The sequence below is a fragment of the Bufo bufo genome, chromosome 1, assembly GCF_905171765.1.
Source record: "Bufo bufo chromosome 1, aBufBuf1.1, whole genome shotgun sequence".
Classification (NCBI taxonomy): domain Eukaryota; kingdom Metazoa; phylum Chordata; class Amphibia; order Anura; family Bufonidae; genus Bufo; species Bufo bufo.
In genome coordinates, this window is record NC_053389.1 from 344,903,148 (window position 1) to 344,925,878 (window position 22,731).

A 22,731-nucleotide genomic window follows, 5' to 3' on the forward strand; every position below is an offset into this window, starting at 1 on the left:
AACCAAATTGGAGGATCACATAGAGGAACCCATGCAGCTTGAAATTACCATGAGAGATCAAAGACGTCAGAGGGGTGCCTGCTTCTATTGTGGTGAAACAGATCATTGGTTGCGGCAGTGTCCTAAACTTCCTCCTTCCAGGAAATTCCCGCGTCCAGAAGTATAAGGTACTCCCTGAGGTGGTAAAGAAGAAAGTATTGTTACCTGTGTTTATTTCTGTTGGCACTTGTAAAGATTCTTGGGAGGCATTCATTGATTCTGGGTCTGCTTCTAATTTTATTGACCACAAATTTGCTCTTTCCCTAGAAGTGCCTCTAACTAACCCTATTCACATTATTGCAATTGACTCCACTCTTTTGGTTGGCGGGACGGTGGAATATTGTACCCCTGAGGTGACCTTGGTAGTGGGGGCCATTCATACGGAGAGTTGCTCTTTTTTTGATTTTGAAAAATCTGCCCGTGGAGATAGTTCTTGGTATGCCTTGGCTCCAGGGTTATAATCTAGTTATCAACTGGTCCACGGGCGAATTAGAGAAATGGGGGGTAAATTGGGATTCCCGCTGTCTACCGGTTATTCAAGCTAGTGTCTCTACGGAGTCGAAAATTCTCCCTAAGTATATAAGCAATTTTTCCGATGCTGACCTTCTCCCTCATAGACCCTATAATTGTGCCAACAACCTCATCCAAGGGTCCAAGTACTCTAAGGGTCGTATTTATAATTTGTCCGGTCCAGAACGACAGTCTATGAGGGATGGGGGAGGGGTTCTTTTTTGTGGGTAAAAAGGTCGGCGGATTAATACCATGTATTGATTACAGGGAGCTAAATAAAATTACTATGAAGAACCAATACTCTTTGCCGTTGATCCCAGACCTGTTTAATCAAATACTTGGAGCTCATTGGTTCACTAAACTTGATCTTAGGGGGGCGTATAATCTTATCCGTATTAAGGAGGGGGATAAGTGGAAAACGGCCTTTAATACCCCTGGGGGCCATTACGAATATTTGGTGATGCAGTTTAGTTTAAGCAATGCACCGGCGATTTCCCAAAATTTTGTCAATGACATTTTCAGACAATTTATTGGGAAATCCGTGATTGTCTATTTAGATGATATTTTAAACTTATTCACCTGACTGGGACTAGACAGGTACAGGAGGTTCTTCCGGAAAACCGATTATTCGTTAAAGGGTGAGAAGTGTATATTTGGAGTTCAGGAATCCTTTAACCTGTTAGGGACACAGGGCATACAGGTACGCCCTGATGTCCTGGTACTTAAGCACACAGGGCGTACCTGTACGTCCTGTGCAGTTCTGATAACCGCCACCCGGCGGGCGGTGATCGGAACAAGGTGCCTGCTCAAAATATTGAACAGGCACCTTGGGTCAATGCGCGGGGGGGTCAATTCAGACCTGCGGTTTGCAGCTCTTACTGGAGGTTGCGGCGGCGGTAGGAGGTGCCATTGGGTCCCTGTGCAGCTTTAAGGGGGACCCGATGGCATGGAAGGCAGCACGGTGACGAGCCCGTGAGATTCAGCCCCCTGGATCTCACAGGCCGGAAGCTGTATTACTCATACAGCCAATGCATTCCAATACAGAAGTATTGGAATGCATTGTAAAGGGGATCAGACCCCAAAAGTTGAAGTCCCAAAGTGGGCCAAAGTGAAAAATAAAGTTTCAAGTAAAAAAAAATATATACGTCATTTCCCCTAAATAAAGTTAAAAAAATTGGTAAAAAATCTGGAAATTTTTTTTTTTAGGTTATCGCCGCGTCCATATTGACCGGCTCTATAAACAAATCACATGAACTAACCCCTCAGATGAACACCGTAAAAAATAAAAACTGTGATAAATAAACAATTTTTTGTCACCTTACATCACAAAAAGTACAACAGTAAGCGATCAAAAAGGCAGATGCCCACCAACATAGTACCAATCTAACCATCACCTAATCCCGCAAAAAATGAGCCCTTACCTAAGACAATCGCCCCAAAAATAAAAAAAACTATGGCTCAGAATATGAAGACACTAAAACATCTTTTTTTGTTTTAAAAAAGCTGTTATTGTGTAAAACTTAAGTAAATTTTAAAAAGTATACATATTAGGTATCGCCCCATCCGTAATAACCTGCTCTATAAAAATATCACATGACCTAACCCCTCAGATGAACACCGTAAAAAAATAAAAACGGTGTAAAAAAAAAGCTATTTTTTTGTCACCTTACATCACAAAAAGTGTAATAGCAAGCGATCAAAAAGACATATGCACCCCAAAATAGTGCCAATCAAACCGTCATCTAATCCCCCAAAAAATGAGACCCTAAGTAAGCTAATCGCCCAAAAACTGAAAAAACTGTGCTCTCAGACTATGGAGATAGTAATACATGATTTTTTTTTTTTTCAAAAATGAAATCATTGTGTAAAACGTACATAAATAAAATAAAATATACATATTGGGTATCACCGCGTCCGTAATAACCTGCTCTATAAAAATATCACATGACCTAACCCCTTAGGTGAACACCATAAAAAAATAAAAATGGTGTAAATAACGCCATTTTTTGTCATCTTACATCACAAAAAATGTAATAGCAAGCGATCAAAAAGTCATACGCACCCCAAAATAGTGCCAATCAAACCGTCATCTCATCCCGCAAAAATCATACCCTACCCAAGATAATCGCCCAAAAACTGAAAAAACTATGGCTCTCAGACTATGGAAACACTAAAACATGATTTTTTTTGTTTCAAAAATAAAATCTGTGTTAAACTTACATAAATAACAAATAAGTTGTCATATTAGGTATCGCCACGTCCGTGAGAACCTGCTCTATAAAAATACCACATGATCTAACCTCTCAGATGAATGTATTAAATAACAAAAAAAATAAACGGTGCCAAAACATCTATTTCTTGTTACCTTGCCTCACAAAAACTGTAATATAGAGCAACCAAAAATCATATGTACCCTAAACTAGTACCAACAAAACTGCCACCCTATCCCGTAGTTTCTAAAATGGGGTCACTTTTTTGGAGTTTCTACTCTAGGGGTGCATCAGGGGGGCTTAAAATGGGATATGGTGTTAAAAAACCAGTCCAGCAAAATCTGCCTTCCAAAAACCGTATGGCATTCCTTTCCTTCTGCGCCCTGCCATGTGCCCGTACAGCAGTTTACGACCACATATGGGGTGTTTCTGTAAACTACAGAATCAGGGTCATAAATATTGAGTTTTGTTTGGCTGTTAACCCTTGCATTGTAACTAGAAAAAAATATCAAAATGGAAAATCTCCCAAAAAAGTGAAATTTTGAAATTGTATTTTGGTATTGTGTGATGGTACTGTAACAGGGAGCCGGCCGCAGATAGAGGGAGGAGGAGCCGGCGTCGGACACGGCTGCATCCCTCATCTCCCTGGTAACAAGGGGGTGGGGAGGACCCGGTGGCGCACGCTTCCTCAGCGCGGCCGGCGTCCTCCATCCCCTAGGCAACGAGCAGGGACGACAGATATGAATCGGCACTCAGAGTTTTGGCTGGGGCTGACGCAGGGTCACGTGACACTGGCCACATCACGTGACTATTCAGTCTGGCCTATTTAACAGGTAACTTGCTGGCCACAAGTTGCCTGTGATTGGTCTTACTACACACTAGCGTTTTCCTGCATGTGTGATTTTGTGAACTCGACCTCGGCTTGTATTTGACTCCTGATCCTGTGTAATCCCTTCGTACTGACTTAACCTCTTGGCTCCTGCCCTCAACTTGTATTTGACCTCGATCTTGTGTAATCCTTTTGTATTGTGATCTCCCGGCTCCTGGCCTCGATTTGTATTTGACCTTGCTCCTGTGTTATTTCTTTGTACTTACCTGACCCCCTGGCACTTGACCTCGGCTTCCATTGTGTTCTGATTTTGCTTACGGTTAATTTGCTTGTTTGGTTTCTACCCAGCCTGGTAGCTTACCTTTCTGTCTTGTTTTCTTCCACCTTGTTCCCTTCCTGTAGGCCCCTGCACGTATTTAAGCCAGGGACTGCCATCCAGTTGTGCACCATCGGTTAGGATGGACCGTGCAAGTAGGTAGGGATAGTGGTGTGGGTGGAGCTCAGGGCTGCACTTATCACTACCATTTGTGACAATGCGTCTTTCATTTCCCAAAACCCCACCCATTGCCACTCTTGTCATTTATCACTCATTTATTTATGAAATCTATTTAATGAGAAGTCACAGTCTCTTTGCCATGAGGTGTCATGTTCAACTTCCAGAGTGTGAGAACGATAACAAATTTAACACACCTGCTCCCCATTGACATCTGAGATCTTGTAACACTAATTAGTCACATGACCCCGGGGAGGGAAAATGGCTAATTTGGCCATTCTCACTTAGGGGTGTACTCACATTAATTGTCAGCGGTGTATACATTAATGGCTGTGTGTTGAGTTATTTTGAGGGCAGACCAAATTTAAAATGTTATACAGGCTGTACACTGACTACTTTACATTGTATCAAAGTGTCATTTGACCTGCAAAAAATCTAGATGGCAATTAAAATATGAAGTGGCTCCAGAAAGGTTTCTTTGTTTGGGCTTTACAATATTACGGATATGTTTAACAGTCCTGTTGCTGTTACATGTTTATTTGTACACTTATTAACTGTAGAAGTTTTCCAAAATATACACTGACACTGCAAAATATACTTTCGCACAATTGTCAACTGGAGAATCTTTAAAATAAGAGGGGCTGCAATAGGTTTTTGGAAAGAAAAGGCTGGCTTTTGCACATAAAAACAGTACTTTTGTACGGTTCAAAACAGTCTGCATGTGAACAGCTCCAGCCCTGACTGTAACACAGTACTCAAACTCACCTTTCCCTCATGATTAAATCTGACTATAAAGTAATTCAATCTACATAACTAAATATATTTTTCCTGACCCTAACATTGCCCTAATAAGACATTAAAATGGCTGTCTTTTGTGCCTATCTGCTGTGTCTCAGTGGCTGAGCTCAGAATGGTGTCTGCCTGGGAGCTAACAAAGTGCCTGACAGACCACCAAATATTGTCCCTCTTTGATTGCATGTCAGGCTGACTGCAAAGCTCTGTGGGCATGTCGGCCAAGGCAATGCTCGGGGTCATGTGACCCTCTATCTGCATTTTCGCTGCCCTCTTTCCCTCACTAGTGTACTGAATTTGAAAAGAAAAATGGCTGGCGCTGTTTTGCATGTTTCATCCTTATCAAATTGCTAAAACTCCAGGTTTTTTTTTAAATTTATAGTGTCAAATTTGTTTATAATTGATTTGCTCATTTCTAATACTGGAGTTAATACCAGAGAAGACATGGAACTCTGCAGTTATTGAGTCAGTAGAGCGTTGGCAACTTTTATGCACTATACGCCTCAGAAATCAGCAACTCCAGTCTGTAACTTTACATGGTCTGCCACTTCATGTCTGAGTTGCTGTGGACCCTAGACACTTCTACTTTGCAATAAATGATACTTCACAAACTGATTTGTTGCAGTGGTGGTATGTTATTACAGTAACATGCTCACGTTCAGTGAGCTCTTTAGAAGGACCGATTCCTTCACTAATGTTTTTAAAGGCAGACTGCAGGGCTAGGTGTTTGATTTTATACAAATTTGCTAATGGGACTGCATGAAACACCTGAATTCAATGATCAAGAATTGTGCCCCAATACTTTTGTCAGTATATTGCATCTTACTAAAAAAATACCTTTCTCCTATTCTTTCTGTGCAGAGTATGGGAGACATCACAGCGGCTGGTCTCCACCCACTAGCCCAGATTACAGAGGAGAAAGCTGGTGAAAAATGCTGAATATGTCCTATAATGTCCAGATATAATGTTATTCTGTTATTCTCATGTACACACACAACAGTGCATTATGAAAGGTCTCCTGATGCAACAGTTATACAGTACTTTAAGTTACAATGGTCATTCCAAAACAAATAAATATTGAAACTTTAATATTTAAAATTGAGGAACCATGGAATATTGGTAAGTTACACAATATTCTAATATACAAAGAAAAACACAAATGCAATAGCACTCTGCAACCAGCACTCCGCCCTGCCTCCATGCTGGATGTTGAATGAGGCATTGGTGTACATTTTGGCCAAAGCGTAATAAGCCACTCACCAAGTCAAGGTTGCCTCTATGAGTGGTTTCTAACACTAGTTCCTACCTGTTTATGGGCCATGACAGCCACACAAAGTCCAGGGAGCGCAGGTACAGCATGAACGCCAGGCACACTCTGCTTTTAACCCCGTCCGGTTACAGCTTTCATCGGATCCAGGGATGCAAGTACCAACATGCATGCTGAGCCCACTATATACACTGCTCAAAAAAATAAAGGGAACACAAAAATAACACATCATAGATCAGAGTTCATTAAATATTCTTCTGAAATACTTTGTTCTTTACATAGTTGAATGTGCTGACAACAAAATCACACAAAAATAAAAAAAATGGAAAATCAAATTTTTCAACCCATGGAGGTCTGGATTTGGAGTCACACTCAAAATTAAAGTGGAAAAACACACTACAGACTGATCCAACTTTGATGTAATGTCCTTAAAACAAGTCAAAATGAGGCTTAGTAGTGTGTGTGGCCTCCACGTGCCTGTATGACTTCCCTACAACGCCTGTGCATGCTCCTGATGAGGTGGCGGACGGTCTCCTGAGGGATTTCCTCCCAGACCTGGACTAAAGCATCTGACAACTCCTGGACAGTCTGTGGTGCAGATAGAGTGGATAGAGTGAGATATGATGTCCCAGATGTGCTCAATTGGATTCAGGTCTGGGGAACGGGTGGGCCAGTCCATAGCATCAATGCTTTTGTCTTGCAGGAACTGCTGACACACTCCAGCCACATGAGGTCTAGCATTGTCTTGCATTAGGAGGAACCCAGGGCCAACCGCACCAGCATATGGTCTCACAAGGGGTCTGAGGATCTCATCTTGGTACCTAATGGCAGTCAGGCTACCTCTGGCAAGCACATGGAGGGCTGTGCAGCCCTCCAAAGAAATGCCACCCCACACCATTGCTGACCCAATGCCAAACCGGTCATGCTGGAGGATGTTGCAGGCAGCAGAACGTTCTCCACGGCGTCTCCAGACTCTGTCACGTCTGTCACATGTGCTCAGTGTGAACCTGCTTTCATCTGTGAAGAGCACAGGGCGCCAGTGGCGAATTTGCCAATCTTGGTGTTCTCTGGCAAATGCCAAACGTCCTGCACGATGTTGGGCTGTAAGCGCAACCCCCACCTGTGGACGTCGGGCCCTCATATCACCCTCATGGAGTCTGTTTCTGACCGTTTGAGCAGACACATGCACATTTGTGGCCTGCTGGAGGTCATTTTGCAGGGCTCTGGCAGTGCTCCTCCTGTTCCTCCTTGCACAAAGGCGGAGGTAGCGGTCCTGCTGCTGGGTTGCTGCCCTCCTACGGCCTCCTCCACGTCTCCTGATGTACTGGCCTGTCTCCTGGTAGCGCCTACATGCTCTGGACACTACGCTGACAGACACAGCAAACCTTCTTGCCACAGCTCGCATTGATGTGCCACCCTGGATAAGCTGCACTACCTGAGCCACTTGTGTGGGTTGTAGACTCCGTCTCATGCTACCACTAGAGTGAAAGCACCGCCAGCATTCAAAAGTGACCAAAACATCAGCCAGGAAGCATAGGAACTGAGAAGTGGCCTGTGGTCACCACCTGCAGAACCACTCCTTTATTGGGGGTGTCTTGCTAATTGCCTATAATTTCCACCTGTTGTCTATCCCATTTGCACAACAGCATGTGAAATTGATTGTCACTCAGTGTTGCTTCCTAAGTGGACAGTTTGATTTCACAGAAGTGTGATTGACTTGGAGTTACATTGTGTTGTTTAAGTGTTCCCTTTATTTTTTTGAGCAGTGTACTTCTCCTGGAGCCAAATGGCTACTGGTAGGCCCTGTAGAAGTAGACTCAGTTTTATACTGACTTTAAAACCAGCCTCCAGGGCAGACTGACTGGTCAGGTGTGCATGACTGCATGGAGATCGCCACGCCTCCAATATATACTACAAAGAAAAAATGTGGGGGATTCAGTCAGCACAACCCTATATGCAGGTGCACATCGCTATGGCAAAATACATATAAAAAAAAAAACACAAATGCAATAGCACTCTGCAACCAGCACTCCGCCCTGCCTCCATGCTGGATGTTGAATGAGGCATTGGTGTACATTTTGGCCAAAGTGTAATAAGCCACTCACCAGGTGCACCTGCATATAGGGTTGTGCTGACTGAATCCCCCACAAATATTCTAATATACTTTATAAGAAATAATATAGAAACCTTTACTGGTTTCTTTCAGAAGTAGAAAAATGCCCTGGTCATGTGATGATTATCACAATACTGCAGTTATCAGAACTTTCTTTTGTAAGGAGTCATTCATGGGTGTCACCACCACATGATTAGGAAAGATTCTCATTCTCTGAAATAAAATAAAAAAGAAGTTTCCTAACACAAAAAAACGAAAGTTGTATTCAATTATAAATAAGACTTTTCATGGTCAGAGTACAAGGTAGACATGGAAAGAACATGCCTGTTTGAACTTGTTATTAGTAGAAGTAGCTGCTTTTCCCCACCCTGTCAGTTGTAATCAACATATCAGAGTAGGAAGTATATAATGGTGTCACACAGGAAATTATTAAATTTTTTAAAAATGAAGGTGTCATTTCTTCTCAGATTTCTTCGAGACTTAAACATCGGTATTATAGATGCATGTCTCTCTCAGTCTAGAGTTTATGATTGGTGCAACTCATTCAAAGAGTGCTGTGAAACTGTTAAAAATGAACCACATGTTTGTCGGCCAAGAACCTCAACGAATGAAGACAAGTAGACTGATGTTGAAGCACTTATTCGAGAAAAATCACTGAAAAACTAAAAAAAAAAAAAAAAGGGTTGGGAGTATACAAATAATAGCTACAGATCCTCCTAAATTTATGAAATTTTGAGCAGGAAATAAGTTTAGTTCCCTAAATTACACTAGATAAACAAGTCAGGCATGAGTTAGACATGAATCACACATGCAATTTTAGTAAAGTTTTTGATGGAGTTTTTTGGAGCTAAATCCTGAAGCAGATTCAATGGGAAGAAAATAAACAAGACCTTCCATTATACTTCCCATTCCTTTTTAACTCACTTCTGGCTTTGGCTCAAAACTGAATATGTAATTCCAGCCTTATAGTTAATGTATGCGGCTGTCAAGTGAAGTCAGCAGAACATAGGACTCAGAATGCTGAAAAAGCCAGAAACCATAGTAAAGTAATGAAAGGATTCATTGTAATCCACGTTGGTGGCTCTGCGGGACACCTTAATGGGGGCATTATAGAGGCATTACTGCTGACTCTGTGGGGGTCATTCTCTGTGGGGGACATAACTGTGTTTACAGGGTGGCATTATTGGGGGCACTGTGGGGGAACATTATTACTGGAGGCACTATAGGGGACATTAATATTATTGGGGCACTATAAGAAGTATTTTTATTACTGGGGTACCTTTTTTCTGCAGTATAGTATTTGGGGTCATTGGGAAATGCAGCGGGCACAGTATTGTGGGTAGCAGCATAATGGCACTATTGGGAAAAGTGAGGAATCTAAGAGGTATGCGTGACAAACTGCAGAGATGAGACATGGCTGAAAAAAGCTGTTATCCTGGTCTGGTCCTAATGGAGAAGATGAGAAAAGAGAACATATACATCAGAGGAGATGTCACTGAAAGAAGTAGTCATGGCAGTTCCAGTGAATAATGATAAGCACTGAATACTCATGAGCTCCTGGCTGGCAATCAGTGGCAGGTGGACAGGGAGAGCAGTAAGCTCATGAATATGGACTTGGCATGTGCTGGAGCTGTTAGAATGTAAAAGTAAGGACAGCAGAAAACTGATGACAGATTCCCTTTATGTTAGGGTTGTCTCTGTGCCGTGGCCCATGTCTCAGCTTCTCATCCTCCTCCTTAATTAAAGACAAGTAGAGGAGGAAGACAAAGTGTGGCAGCTGGCTCTGACCACACAAAGAGGCAGCTTTGGGGGAGGTATTTGGTTCTGCTGGGGTAGTATACTGTTCCACACTGTGGTATTGCTGGCCCCCCGAATAGTTATGTACTGCATTCTGTCATTGTGGACCCACCTACAACATGGCACAACTTTTAGCTTTGTTCAAGGGCCAACCCTGTTTAAAACGGTACTACTGTACTACTTTTTTAATTCATCAGGAGGAAATGGCTTAATTAGAGAAGCTTCTCCAGAAAAGTCTCGACTCCTATCTCTGTGCACCGACTTCTGCCAGATCACACTATGTTCTTGCCTGTTCTATACATAATAATATCCCTTATCCACAGATGTCTGTAACCACCTATGTAGCAAGCCTTATTTCTAGCTCATGGGTATATTGCAAATATGGTTCTAACAATTGCAGCCATACTCTTTTCTTACAGTTAACAAATGGCAGTTTTAAAAGTCCCCTAACATCTCTCCTCGGCATCAAGCAGATCTTGTGAGATGTGAGCAATAACGCCTTCATGCACATAAGGCTACTTTCACATTAGCGTTTTCAATACTGCTATTGAGATCCATCATAGGATCTCAATAGCGGAAGAAAACGCTTCAGTTTTGTCCCCATTCATTGTCAATGGGGACAAAACTGAACTGAGTGAAACTAAATGCACCAAAATGCATTCCGTTCCATTTGGTAGTGCTTCCATCGCGGACAGAATAACATTTTTCTGTCCGTGGTGTGGTGCGGAGTCCCCATTGACTTACATTCTGTGCCAGGACGGATCAGTTTTCTCTGACAATAGAAAACGGATCCGTCCCCCATTGACTTTCAATGGTGTTCAAAACGGATCCCTCATGGCTATAGAAGACATAATACAACCTGATCTGTTCATGACAGATGCATGTAGTTGTATTATGGTAACGGAAGCATTTTTGCAGATCCATGATGGATCCGCAAAAAAACGCTAATGTGAAAGTGGCCTAAGATGTTGACAGCCAATACTGCATAGCGCCATATCTTCACACTATAGTGCTCAAGAGGAGAGGGGGAAACAGATAGTGGAGACTGCAGATGCATTTAAAAACAAGTGGTTTTATTCTCCATACAAGCATTACAAAATCATCAGCATATAATATCAAAACATAGCACTGCTCAAAAGCCCTTGTTTTATAAAACACTTTTTCATATGCCCTATAACTTCCATAAATCATGGCAATGGATGTTATAAAACAAAGGTCCCCCACTCAAGATCCCCTTTATTATCTAAAGTGCATGCACCTCTGAAGACCTGGCGTTTTTTTGTGTACCAATGATGTTGATGGCTTCATTTCAGTGACTACACAACATCTGCATACAATTTGTATGTTATCTCTTACTGCAGTATTGCTGGGCAGCTCATCAGGAAATTTCAGTAGGGGCTGCTTGGTTTTAAACTCTGTCCCTTCTCGTATCCAGGTAATTATTCTGCCACCTAGAATATCTCCACATCTGTTCTCTCAGTTTAGCTGTTCGCTGACATCAGATCCTTTTTATTGAACCACTTTCCTCTATTTTCCATTTTCAATAACAACAAAAACCTTCAACAAAAGACACATTTCAAGTGACATTAAACAAGATTCTCCTGACCATTTCTCTCTGGAACAGACCTATGAGAATTACATTACAGTCATGAATCTACAGACCATAAATCAGTAACAAAATAATAAGATCATAGATAGGTGGTATAATATGGATAGTTCAATATACCCATACATAATCAAATAAATAGTTACTTATCAAAATAATGACATAGCACCATATTCTCCATCCCAAATAGGTTTATTATTACAGCATATTAGGATATGTTAAAGAGCATGTCTTAGGCTACTTTCACACCTGCGTTCAGGTGTCCGCTCGTGAGCTCCGTTTGAAGGGGCTCACGAGCTGTCCTGAACGCAGCCGTCCAGACCTGATGCATTCTCAATGGAGGCGGATCCACTGAGAATGCATCCGCCTGCCAGCGCTCAGCCTCCGCTCAGTGAGCGGACACCTGTCCGCCTGGCCGTGCGGAGGCGAGCGGATCCGTCCAGACTTACAATGTAAGTCAATGGGGACGGATCCGCTTGAAGATGACACCATATGGCTCAATCTTCAAGCGGATCCGTCCCCCATTGACTTTCAATGTAAAGTCTGAACGGATCCGCTCAGGCTACTTTCAGACTTAGAAAATTTTCTAAGTTATAATGCAGACGGATCCGTTCTGAACGGATGCGAACGTCTGCATTATAGGAGCGGATCCGTCTGATGAAACATCAGACGGATCCGCTCCGAACGCTAGTGTGAAAGTAGCCTTACTTCAGCAGATGGCATTTATGTAGAGAAAGTTAATACAAGGCACCTACTAATGTATTGTGATTGTCCATATTGCCTCCTTTACTGGCTGGATTCATATTTCAATTGTATTATACACTATTCGTTTCCAGGGATTATGACCACCGCTGCAATCCAGCAGTGGTGGCCAACACTGTAGGAAAAAGCGTCAGCCTCTCTGGTGGCTGAGACCATGGGAAAGCCCATAGGCACACATGCAGAGCAGACACCTCGTATCTGCGCTGCAGCGGTGGCCATAGCCTCTAGAAATGAGCAGCGTATAATGTGATTTGAAAATAAATCAAGCCAGCAAAGGAGGCAATATGGACTTAACTTTGTCTACATGATAAATGTCATTTGCTGAAGTGAGACAACCCCTTTAAGTATCCTATCCCATAGCAGGATGCCAGATGGCAATCCTGGAGCACCTATCACCAAAGACTCTCAAATGTATACCCCTTTTTTCTAAAGAAAGTATCTAATTCAATCTACAGTAGTTTTAAATATATTAGAGAGGTTGTCCACTTTCTGGTTATTGTCAACCAATGGGCTTTAAGACTACTAACATAGTCTGTTGAAATTCTGCTCTATTTTCCATATTTCATAAGGTATGCCCCTTGTTTACAGTGTCCTTTGTGCTATCCACACAGAGGTCCTATCCATAAAATTGCTTTTGACCAGGCAAATCACAGCCATGTGATGTCTCCTCCATTCAGATACATAGCACCTGTCACCTGCACTTGTTCTGTTGGGAGTTTAGTGCAGGTGCAGTGTGCTTGAGTAGAGGAGACATCATATAGAGGTGATTTACCTGGTCACATGACCCTCCATCAGCAGACATTTTATGGACGGAACCTCTGTGTGGACAGCACAAATAACACTGTAAACAAATGGGCATAACTTATGAAATATAGAAAATTGTGTGGAATTCCAACAAAGACTGTATTAATAAGTGATATACAATCATCTCACAAACACAATGGTTAACTAACCAAAAAGTGGCCAACTCCTTTAACTGTATGCGAGGTTGGGCTTATACAATGAGATGCTATTAGCTTATTTGCATTGAACAATATACAAGCAACCCACCACAATTTAGGTATCTGCCATGTGCTCACCAATAAGGCCCCTATTACGTTTTGAGATAGCACACCAAAGAGATAATGTTCAGAAATTCACTTTTCATTCATTTAAATTTCAACACCAGTGGTATATTCCAACATTTATTGCAACGTTTCAGGCCCAATTTTGGTGCCCTTTTTCAAGCTGAGTTTATAGGAGTATGAGTCCTCATACTCCTATAAACTCAGCTTGAGAAGGGGCACCAAAATTGGGCCCGAAACATTGCAATTAATGTTGGAATATACCACTGGTGTTGAAATTTGAATGAATAAAAAGTGAATTTCTGACCATCATCTCTTTGGTGTGCTATCTCAAAATGTAATAGGGACGATTTATATAAATTCCTACGGTGGAAGGAATCAACTTGGGACGTGCACCCACAAAAGCCATTAGTGGATGAGTGCTGTGGCCGCACTCTGACTTACCAATAAGGCCCAGTATGCAGAGTTTTGGCTTCCCTTGTAAATAAAGACTACACATCCTGTTCACAAGGGCCAAAATCTCCTTCTAATAGTTACCTAGAGTTATGCATTCTTACATCATATGCATGAGGTGCGCATTATTCATTTGCAGGTGGAGTCATGTGGAGTCTGAATGGATTCCCCTTTTATGCATCAGGCTTGATGTCCTACACTTATCAACAATGAAATTGCTACACCAAGATAGAAAGGTCATGGAATTATGGAAATAACAGGATAACAATAGACGTGTTACTAATATGCAACTGGTAAAAAATGGAAACAAAATATTCAAAACATCTCGATTTATTCAGTATTGAATATGAGCACCATGGGCAGAAATACATGCACTTACATGCATTGGCATTTTGTCAATGAGGTGACAATGTCTTTCCAGATGTGCTCGATGCGAGACAAGTCTGGAGATGATGAAGACTATGGTAGCACATTTAGGCCATGCAGGTGGCTCAAAGTAGCATGTGCAACATGTGGCTTATCTTTGTCCTGTTGAAAAATGTCTCCTAGTACTCTTTGGAGAAATGGCCATAGCACTAGTTCCATGACCAAATCGAAGGAACGCTAAGCTGTTATTGTACCTGGAATGAAGACTGGAGTGGTCCAGATACCATACATTATGCAAACCCACACCATAATCCCGGGAGTAGGACAGCTATGCCGTTCCTTTGTAAAGGTATTTTTATAGAGTTGCCCATTTGGTCTCCAGACCAATCTGTGGCTAACACTGCATCTCTGACAAATGCGGGAATCATAACTGAAGAAGATAGAACTTCATTCCAGTATCCACTGCCATCTTGCTGTACACTATGATAGCCTTTGAGAGAGGTGGTGTGAGCTCAATGGAAAAAATATAGCTGGACATCTGGCAATGTCGTGCAAACACCTTCTGATGATTTGTGTAGACACTGCTTGCCACCCTAGGTTTGGGACGTGAAGTCCAATTTCACTTGCAGTACAGAATAGATCATTATGCACCATTCTTCTAATTAGATGATCCATCATGCAAAGATTCACCTCTGTGCACCTCTTGCAGACATTCCAGTTCGTCATTGTTCTCTCAACCACTGGGACATGCGATGTTAAACAGTGCTACTGCTGACATTTCAGTTATCCAACACAACTTGATCTGATTTTTGTGGTTTTATATGGTTAAAAAAACTTTGCTTTTATACCCCTCCCACATACAATAGTTGAGTTAGGTGCTTGAAACGTGCAGATCATAGCAACACCTGCAACTTCCTTGATTAGCATAACCTTAAGGATTGTCCTTGGTGTTGCAGTTACAGTGTCGAAGAGTATGTGTAAAAGGAATAGTTGGGACAATCTCTGCACCCCACATAATGAGTTCCACTTCACTGCTCATTATTCATCTGTCAATATTCTTATATCCTCCTCCCAGATGCTTCTTCCACATAATGGATATTTAATTGTGCCAACAGAAGCTACTTATATATAGTGTAGATTAACCCCTTTGTTATTCCTGTGTTTGATATTTCTGAAATAAAGTTTGTTTCTATCTTGTCTTGCTTTGTGTTGGATATGCATGTACACAATTGAAAATACTGGTCAAAGCATCTATGAGGCAACTCAAAGTCTGCCTGGAGCTGCTCAAGCTTTTCAATGTTCCATCCTCCTAACCCTCCTCAAGTACACCTTTTACGCTCCAGCAATCAAAATCTGCCAAATGCTCAATTGCTCAAATGTAGGGTTTTCTCAGTTTTGCTTTTACTCTTCTCTTTTGAACACAGTGGCCAACTTTTTTTAATGTGAGTTCACCTAGACATTTAAACCAGGAGGATCTTTTTGCAAGAAATCTTTTTTTAAGCCGGAAAGGGGCATGGCTTAGAAGGAAAGAAGAATGGCCTAAAATGCTACATGTTAGCATCTCTGGCATAAAATACTGTCACAAAGTAAGCCAACCAATAGATGGTGTAAAGTTAGACAAAGGTGTCTAATCATGCACTATATTTATAATTTAGCATGAGTCATTGTGATAAATTTGCTGCATGTCTAGACAGTCTAAGTTTATGCCATCTAGAGGATTAGTAAATCTTCCCCAGTCTATTTTACTTTCTTCTCTGCACTTTCTATTAGGTCTCTTCATTTTTAATGTCTCTGTGTCACAAGCCCTCTTTAATCAGACAACCATTTTATAGGAAAATGTCTTAAATTGTGGTTTTTCCCACAAACACTCACACACACACTCTCACCCTGATTTATCAGGCCTTCACTATGGAATTCTGTTTTTTGCATTTTTTTCTCAACTCCAGTTTTAAAATATGGGTGGGAAAGTGGGCATGGTTAAGATATGTTAATGAGTCTCACTCCAGATTTATGGAGATTTTTTTTTTAAAGTCCCAAAAAAAGTTGCAATCTCACTTCAGTAGGAGTGTGGAGTAGAAAAACTGGAGTAGTTTTCCTAGACAATAGTTTTAGGTTTAAAGGAAACCTGTCACCGGGATTTTGGGTATAGAGCTGAGGACATGGGTTGCTAGATGGTCGCTAGCACATCCGCAATACCCAGTCCCCATAGCTCTGTGTGCTTTTATTGTGTATAAAAACCGATTTGATACATATGCAAATTAACCTGAGATGAGTCAGAGCTTGAAAATATGACTCTTCTCTTCTCTCACACAAGTAAGATATGACTCTTTTATGTTCATTTGCATATGTATCAAATCGTTTTTTTTACACAATAAAAGCACACAGAGCTATGAGGACTGTGGATGTACTAGCATCCATCTAGCAAGCCATGTCCTCAGGTCTATACCCAAAATCCCGGTGACAGGTTCCCTTTAACGAATTTAATCAAACACCACGCAACATTTGATGTGGCATGAAGTACGCCAACACAGACTCATGCAAAACTGACTTCAAGTATCACCCTTTTGATAATTTTCACCCCACTATATTTGTCAATAGAGTAACAGAAAATTTAAAAAGAAACACCTGAAAAACCAAGGTGGTGCACCCTTTACCTCGGGTTCTGCAGCAGGTTATATGTTGAGGCAAGGTCACATTAATACTTGGTGGCATCTCCATTTGCTGCAATACAGGCTGCCACTCTAGCATGGAAACCATCCTACAGATGCTGGTTATTGTCATTTGGTATGTCATTCCAAGCTTTCAAATTGGACTCCTAGTTCAGCCAAGGTGATTGTTGACTGCTGTGCATGGGAGATCCATCACTCCAGACATTCTCAGAGATGAGATCTGGCAAATCAGCTGGCCAGGGAAGCTGCTGGATACCGCGAAGAGCATGCTGTGTGCAGGAAGTCTGTGGGCAGGCGTAATCTTTTTGGAACACCACATCTTCTGAGTCAAAAAGGCAGAAGGACTGGTCAATGTTCCCTTCACGAATACAAGACAGGAATGTGGGTGGCAGCTAATGGTACCCAACACTATGACACCTGGTGTTTGTCCTGTGTGTCTCTGCCAGGGTGGATAAAAATCAATGATTTTTTTTAATTTAAATCAAAAAAAATTTAAATATAAAATGCTTTTTGAGGAAAATATATTACCATCCAAAGGTTATTCCATCATGAAATAAAGATTAGTTTTTTTAATTATGTAGAATAAGGCTGTATATGTTTAATTTTTTTGGTAAATAAATTCCATTAATCCATTCACAATGTCATGCTCTTCCAGAGGTTTTTGTAACATTATTGGTCAGTTTCTCTTCCTACAAGATATTATCCCAGATGCTTGGCTTACTTTTGCAGTTCTCAAAACTGAATTTGACTCAGCAGAGATCACATGCCTCTTCTTCACAGCAAAAATGTTAAAACATGAACAGAGTTGAGAAAAAGACCTTAATCCTAACTTCTACAAGCCTATGAATACAGAATCAACCTAATCAAACTAATATGAAAAGCTGTTATTCTAAAAATCTTCATCTACTTGCATATTATAAGTTAAACCAGCAAGAATTTGTCTTTATGTAGAAAACTATGATTTAAATCAAGCCTTACTGACTAGTGATTTAAATCGTGATTTAAATCAGTTTAATTTAAATCAAATCCACCCTGGTCTCTGCCCTATGAATGATGGCAGTAGGTGCTCTCCAGCCCTCCTGTTAACTCTGATGTGGCCATCATTAGTACTAAGGCATATCCTGCTTTCATCATTAGACACTATTCTTTGCCATTAATGCCTCCAATATCTCTGTCGTGCCGCCAGTGCAGGCTAAATAAGCTAATGAAGTGCATCATTGCAGTCCTGCTTCAAGTAGACTGTCTCTTGTGGACCGGGCGGTCACTGCAGGGGCTACTGCAGAACCAATGTGTGAAGCAGTGACTGTCCTTTGGGTTACAGCAGCTCTTCTTCTATGGCAGTTAAAAAAGTAACAAAATAATTGGCACTGCTAATCACCAGTAGCTTGATGGACAGAGACTTGACAAAAAAATGGCGGTGCTCAGCTTAATATGAAAAAAACCAACAACATCTTTTCCAGCAATCTGTCACTTCCAGCAATCTTAACTTAAGAGAACTTAAAACCAGAATTCACCACTTTTAAAATCTGACACTTGGTCAAATTCCATAAAAATAGCAGGATAAAAATGTGGTGTGCAGTGAGGCTACAGCCCTTTCACGTTAGTACACACTTCTGTCATGACAAAAGAATACAGCTTCTTCTGGCCTAAGGTCTGATACAGCAGCTCTTCTTATATAGCGATCTTGCCATGAATCTGACTGTCTTGACCATCCAGATGCTTCTCTATGTGTGAGTGGCCTCCTCTGACCACAGTTAACAGCATGGTGCACTGCAGAAACTTCTCGTCCAATTCTTTCCAAGATTTCACGCATCCAGCTTCTCAAAATCATGCTATTTGTCCCTTTTTTCAAAGTCTTTTAATTGTAAAAATGGTGTACACCTTCGTCTAGCAAGCATAGTAGACATTTCCACAAATCCCAATCAACAGTTCTGTAAGAGAGAAGACAAACAACAGTGCTGACAGACAAAAAAAAACCAGTGCTGCCAGACATCTGCATGTAAACTAAGGATTATCCAACTTTGATCACTGCATCCTCCAGCACCGACAAAAAGGAAATAAGGCTTTTTAGTTTTGTTTTCGTTTTCCTGTAGTGCGGTTCTTACTTTTAGTGATTATGTTTTCCATTATTCATAGCATTTTGTTATGCATGTTCAACTTCTTAAACCCCAACCAAAAATAAGAACAAGGTTTCCAAGTCCCCAATCCTCTTCACTGCATGACCTCAGCATGCACACTGCTGCTCCATTCAAAGTATGTAGGAAAGAAAGACAGAAGAGTACAGTGCTTGGCTGTTTTCAGTTGCACAGACAACAAAGAACAGGATGTTGAGGACCCTTTTACTAGTGAATGGCGGGCCCCCAGTAATAAGACATTTGTGGGGAAATTCCTTTCATTAGTTTGCTTCTTGTGAACAATACACCTTAAAATTCAACTCACTTCCTCAATATGACTGCACACATGTTCTGATCAAATTCATTAAGGTTTACTATGCCAATACCATCACAGGACAATGTTTTGGCCCACAAGTATGATCACATTGTGCGTGTATATGTGTGTATGTGTGTATATATATATATTATGATGCATATTATAGATGTGAAGACATTGGTTAATGAGCTATTAAAATGTTTAAGAAAGGCTTGCCTATACTTCATGGGAAAGAACCTTTAGCTGGTAATCACATATATATGGGTAGTGGTGTAGCTAGAAGCCACATTACTCTGCCTTAAGAAAACCACCATTTAAATTTACACGTTTGTCTTGTTTTAAACTAGCAGCTTTAAGACATATTCCTAGAATAACTTCCATGGAAAACTGCAATTTGCGTCCGCATTCAAAGGCTGCAGTGGCACTGTACACTATGTTCTACAAATGCTTCCAATTATCGCACAAGCGCTGAATCTAATATTGATGACCTATCCTGAGGACACGTCATCAATATAAAAAAAAAGCGGACAACACCTTTAATGCTGCAGAGTGAAAAGCTAGGAAAACCGTGTTACTGTACCTATGATTTAACAAGAATGAAAACTTTACTATTAATGTACCTCTGCTCTCATTGGATAAATACCAAACAATATTGTTTTATAAGGATGATCTGTACAATAGCAATAAACAGACATCTATTACTACATTCCAGTATGTAACAGTTAATTACATGAGCCAGGAATTCATGTTTGAGTCCATGTCAGTTATTCATAATTTTTCAGAATCTTGAGTAACCAGAATTGTCCTTATGTAGGGCTTGCAAATTTAATTTTTTTTTCATTGTCCACATGATACGCGCCTGTTCTGTGATACCTTTAAAAATAAAATCAAAACAGAAAAGGTAAGTCATTAAACACATTAAATGCAAAAAATGCAATATAAAGTAGCTTGAATGGCTAGTCATATTTGGCTGCAGCATGGTCTGGTTAAAAGGTTTCTGTCACCAGAATTAACCCTATCAAACTAGCTGACATTAGCGATGTGCTAATGTCAGCTGAACCTAACTAGTCTGTTCCTACTTTTATCTATGCCCCGTTACTACAGAAATCTAACTTTTAATATATGCTAGGTAGCCTCTAAGAGCAGGGTGGGCGTTGCCCCTGCTCCTAGAGGCTCTGTTCTCCCACCTCTGGCCACGCCCTGCTACACTAGATTGACAGGGCCAGGCAGCCTTCACCTCCAACTGCTAACCCTGTGCGCTGGGGAAATCTTGCGCCGTTCAGTATTCACTCACTGCGCCTGCGCCAAATACTGAACGGGATGGCGCAGGCGCGAGATTTACACGGCAGGAGACCAACGCTGCCTGGCCCTCTCAATCTAGTATAGAACGAAGCCTCTAGGAGCAGGGGCAACGCCCCCCCCTGCTCCTAGAGGGTAATTAGCATATTATAAAAGTTACATTTCTGGAGTAACGGGGACATAGATAAAAGTAGGAATAGACTAGTTAGGTTCAGCTGACATTAGCACATCGCTAATGTCAGCTAGTTTAATAGGGTTCATTCTGGTGACAGAAACCCTTTAAGCATTAGGTAAGCTCATGGTTACATTAAAAAAGTATTGACATTTTTCACGTGGTCGCAAACTGCGGAATATTGTAAAATGAAATTAAAGAGTGGACTTTTCCTTCTTCCTTTAACCCCTTGCTGCAAAGGGACGTAGATGTAAGTGTAAGTTTCCTACAGCAGACACCCGCGGTAATGCAGATCGCGGACATTTAACCCCTCAGATGCAATGGTCAAAGCTGACCACGGCATCTGAGCAATCTGAAAACCAAAAGGTTACACTTCCGGTTATGCTCCGGTTCCCCGTGCGGCGATCGGAGGAGCCGAAGCCTGTGTGCGTACTAACAAAATAATAATAAAAGTATTAATCCGATACGGAAAAAGGCAAAACTAAAAAAAAAAAGTCAAAATAACCGATTTTCCATTTTTTGGCTGCTTTTCCTCCCACAAAAAAATGAAATAAAAAGTGATCAAAAAGTCATACACGCCCATGAATGGTATCAATAAAAAATACAGATTGCTCCGCAAAAAATGAGCCATCATACAGCTTTGCACACATAACTACAAAAAAGTTATAAGGGTCAGAATATGACAGCAAAGGAAAAAAATTCCATTTATTTTATTTTTTTGGGCATCAAAACGCAAGGAAAAGTATACATATGTGGTATCGCTGGATTTGTACCGACTTGAAGAATGAAGATCACAAGTCAGTTTTACCGCATAATATATATATATTTTCCCAATTCCATCAACTTCAGAATTGTTTTTTCCACTTCTAACTACATACTATGCAATTATTAAATGGTGGCGTTGGAAAGTACAACTTGTCCTGCAAAAAATAAGCACTCATACGACTATGTGAACGGAAAAAAAAAAAATTATGGCTCTGGGAAGGCGGGAAGTGAAAAAGAAAATGCAAAGTCAAAAAACTTCTGGGGTAGAAAGGGTTAACCAAGTGATAACCCCTTTAAAAATAATAAAAAAAAGGATTTCTGGAATGCAGAAATGATCAGTTATCTAATAGTTCATTTGCCGCAGTTCCAAAATTCCTGATTCCTAAGTCTTGTGCTCAGTTTTTGGAGAAGGATTTTTTTTTTTCATCTTCATTTTTTTTGCACCAACTTTCATGCGTGCGTCTTGCAGCCGCTGAGCACTGATCAGTACTGTACATTAGTGATCGTATCTGTGCCCAGTTTTTTTAAGCAGGATTTTTTGTTTTTTACTTTAGGAAAATCAACCTTTCATTTTTTTGTTACTACAGTTATATCCCATTTTTTTTTTCTTTCTACTATATTTTATTTAAAATTTATTACAGCCCGTTCACTTGTAAAAGTACTACATGCACACCCCATGTGAATACATGAAATGAATATACACTTTATACGCGTTGAATCACCAAATTACACACCCCTATAAAAAAATTTAATGTCCTGTTTATCCAAAAAACGGTATTTGGGCAAGAAGGCACACGCCATCATTGCCCCTGATACTGATATGGCCAGCAAGGGAAGTCTTCCTCCTCTCCATGAAGTGATGAGGGACCCTCAAGAAGGTGCCCCAAGACAACAGCTGAGGCAGCCTCCCAGAGTGATCCCACATGGACACCAACAGAACTCTTGAGTTTGTGGGCAGCTCAGGAATCCATGTTGTCACTTCAGGCTTCACAAAAATGTATTTTTTCTAAATCTTTATCTCGGAAGATTTAGCAAATTTAATCATTGCCAAAACTAATTTATATTCCCAGTAATTTATTGCCTAAGCTCCAACAT

General features: G+C 40.9%; 1 protein-coding gene across 2 annotated transcripts in view; it reads right to left on the reverse strand.

Annotated features, from left to right (window-relative positions):
- Nucleotides 1–18,685: 18,685 nt before the first annotated feature.
- Nucleotides 18,686–22,731, reverse strand: part of HBEGF (heparin binding EGF like growth factor) — a 116,910-nt gene continuing 112,864 nt past the window's right edge. For both annotated transcript variants that reach the window (XM_040442672.1, XM_040442662.1), the window contains exon 5: nucleotides 18,686–20,273. In XM_040442672.1, coding sequence (XP_040298606.1) covers nucleotides 20,207–20,273 — 67 coding nt within the window. In that variant the 3' untranslated portion in view covers nucleotides 18,686–20,206. The remainder of the gene's footprint in view (nucleotides 20,274–22,731) is intronic.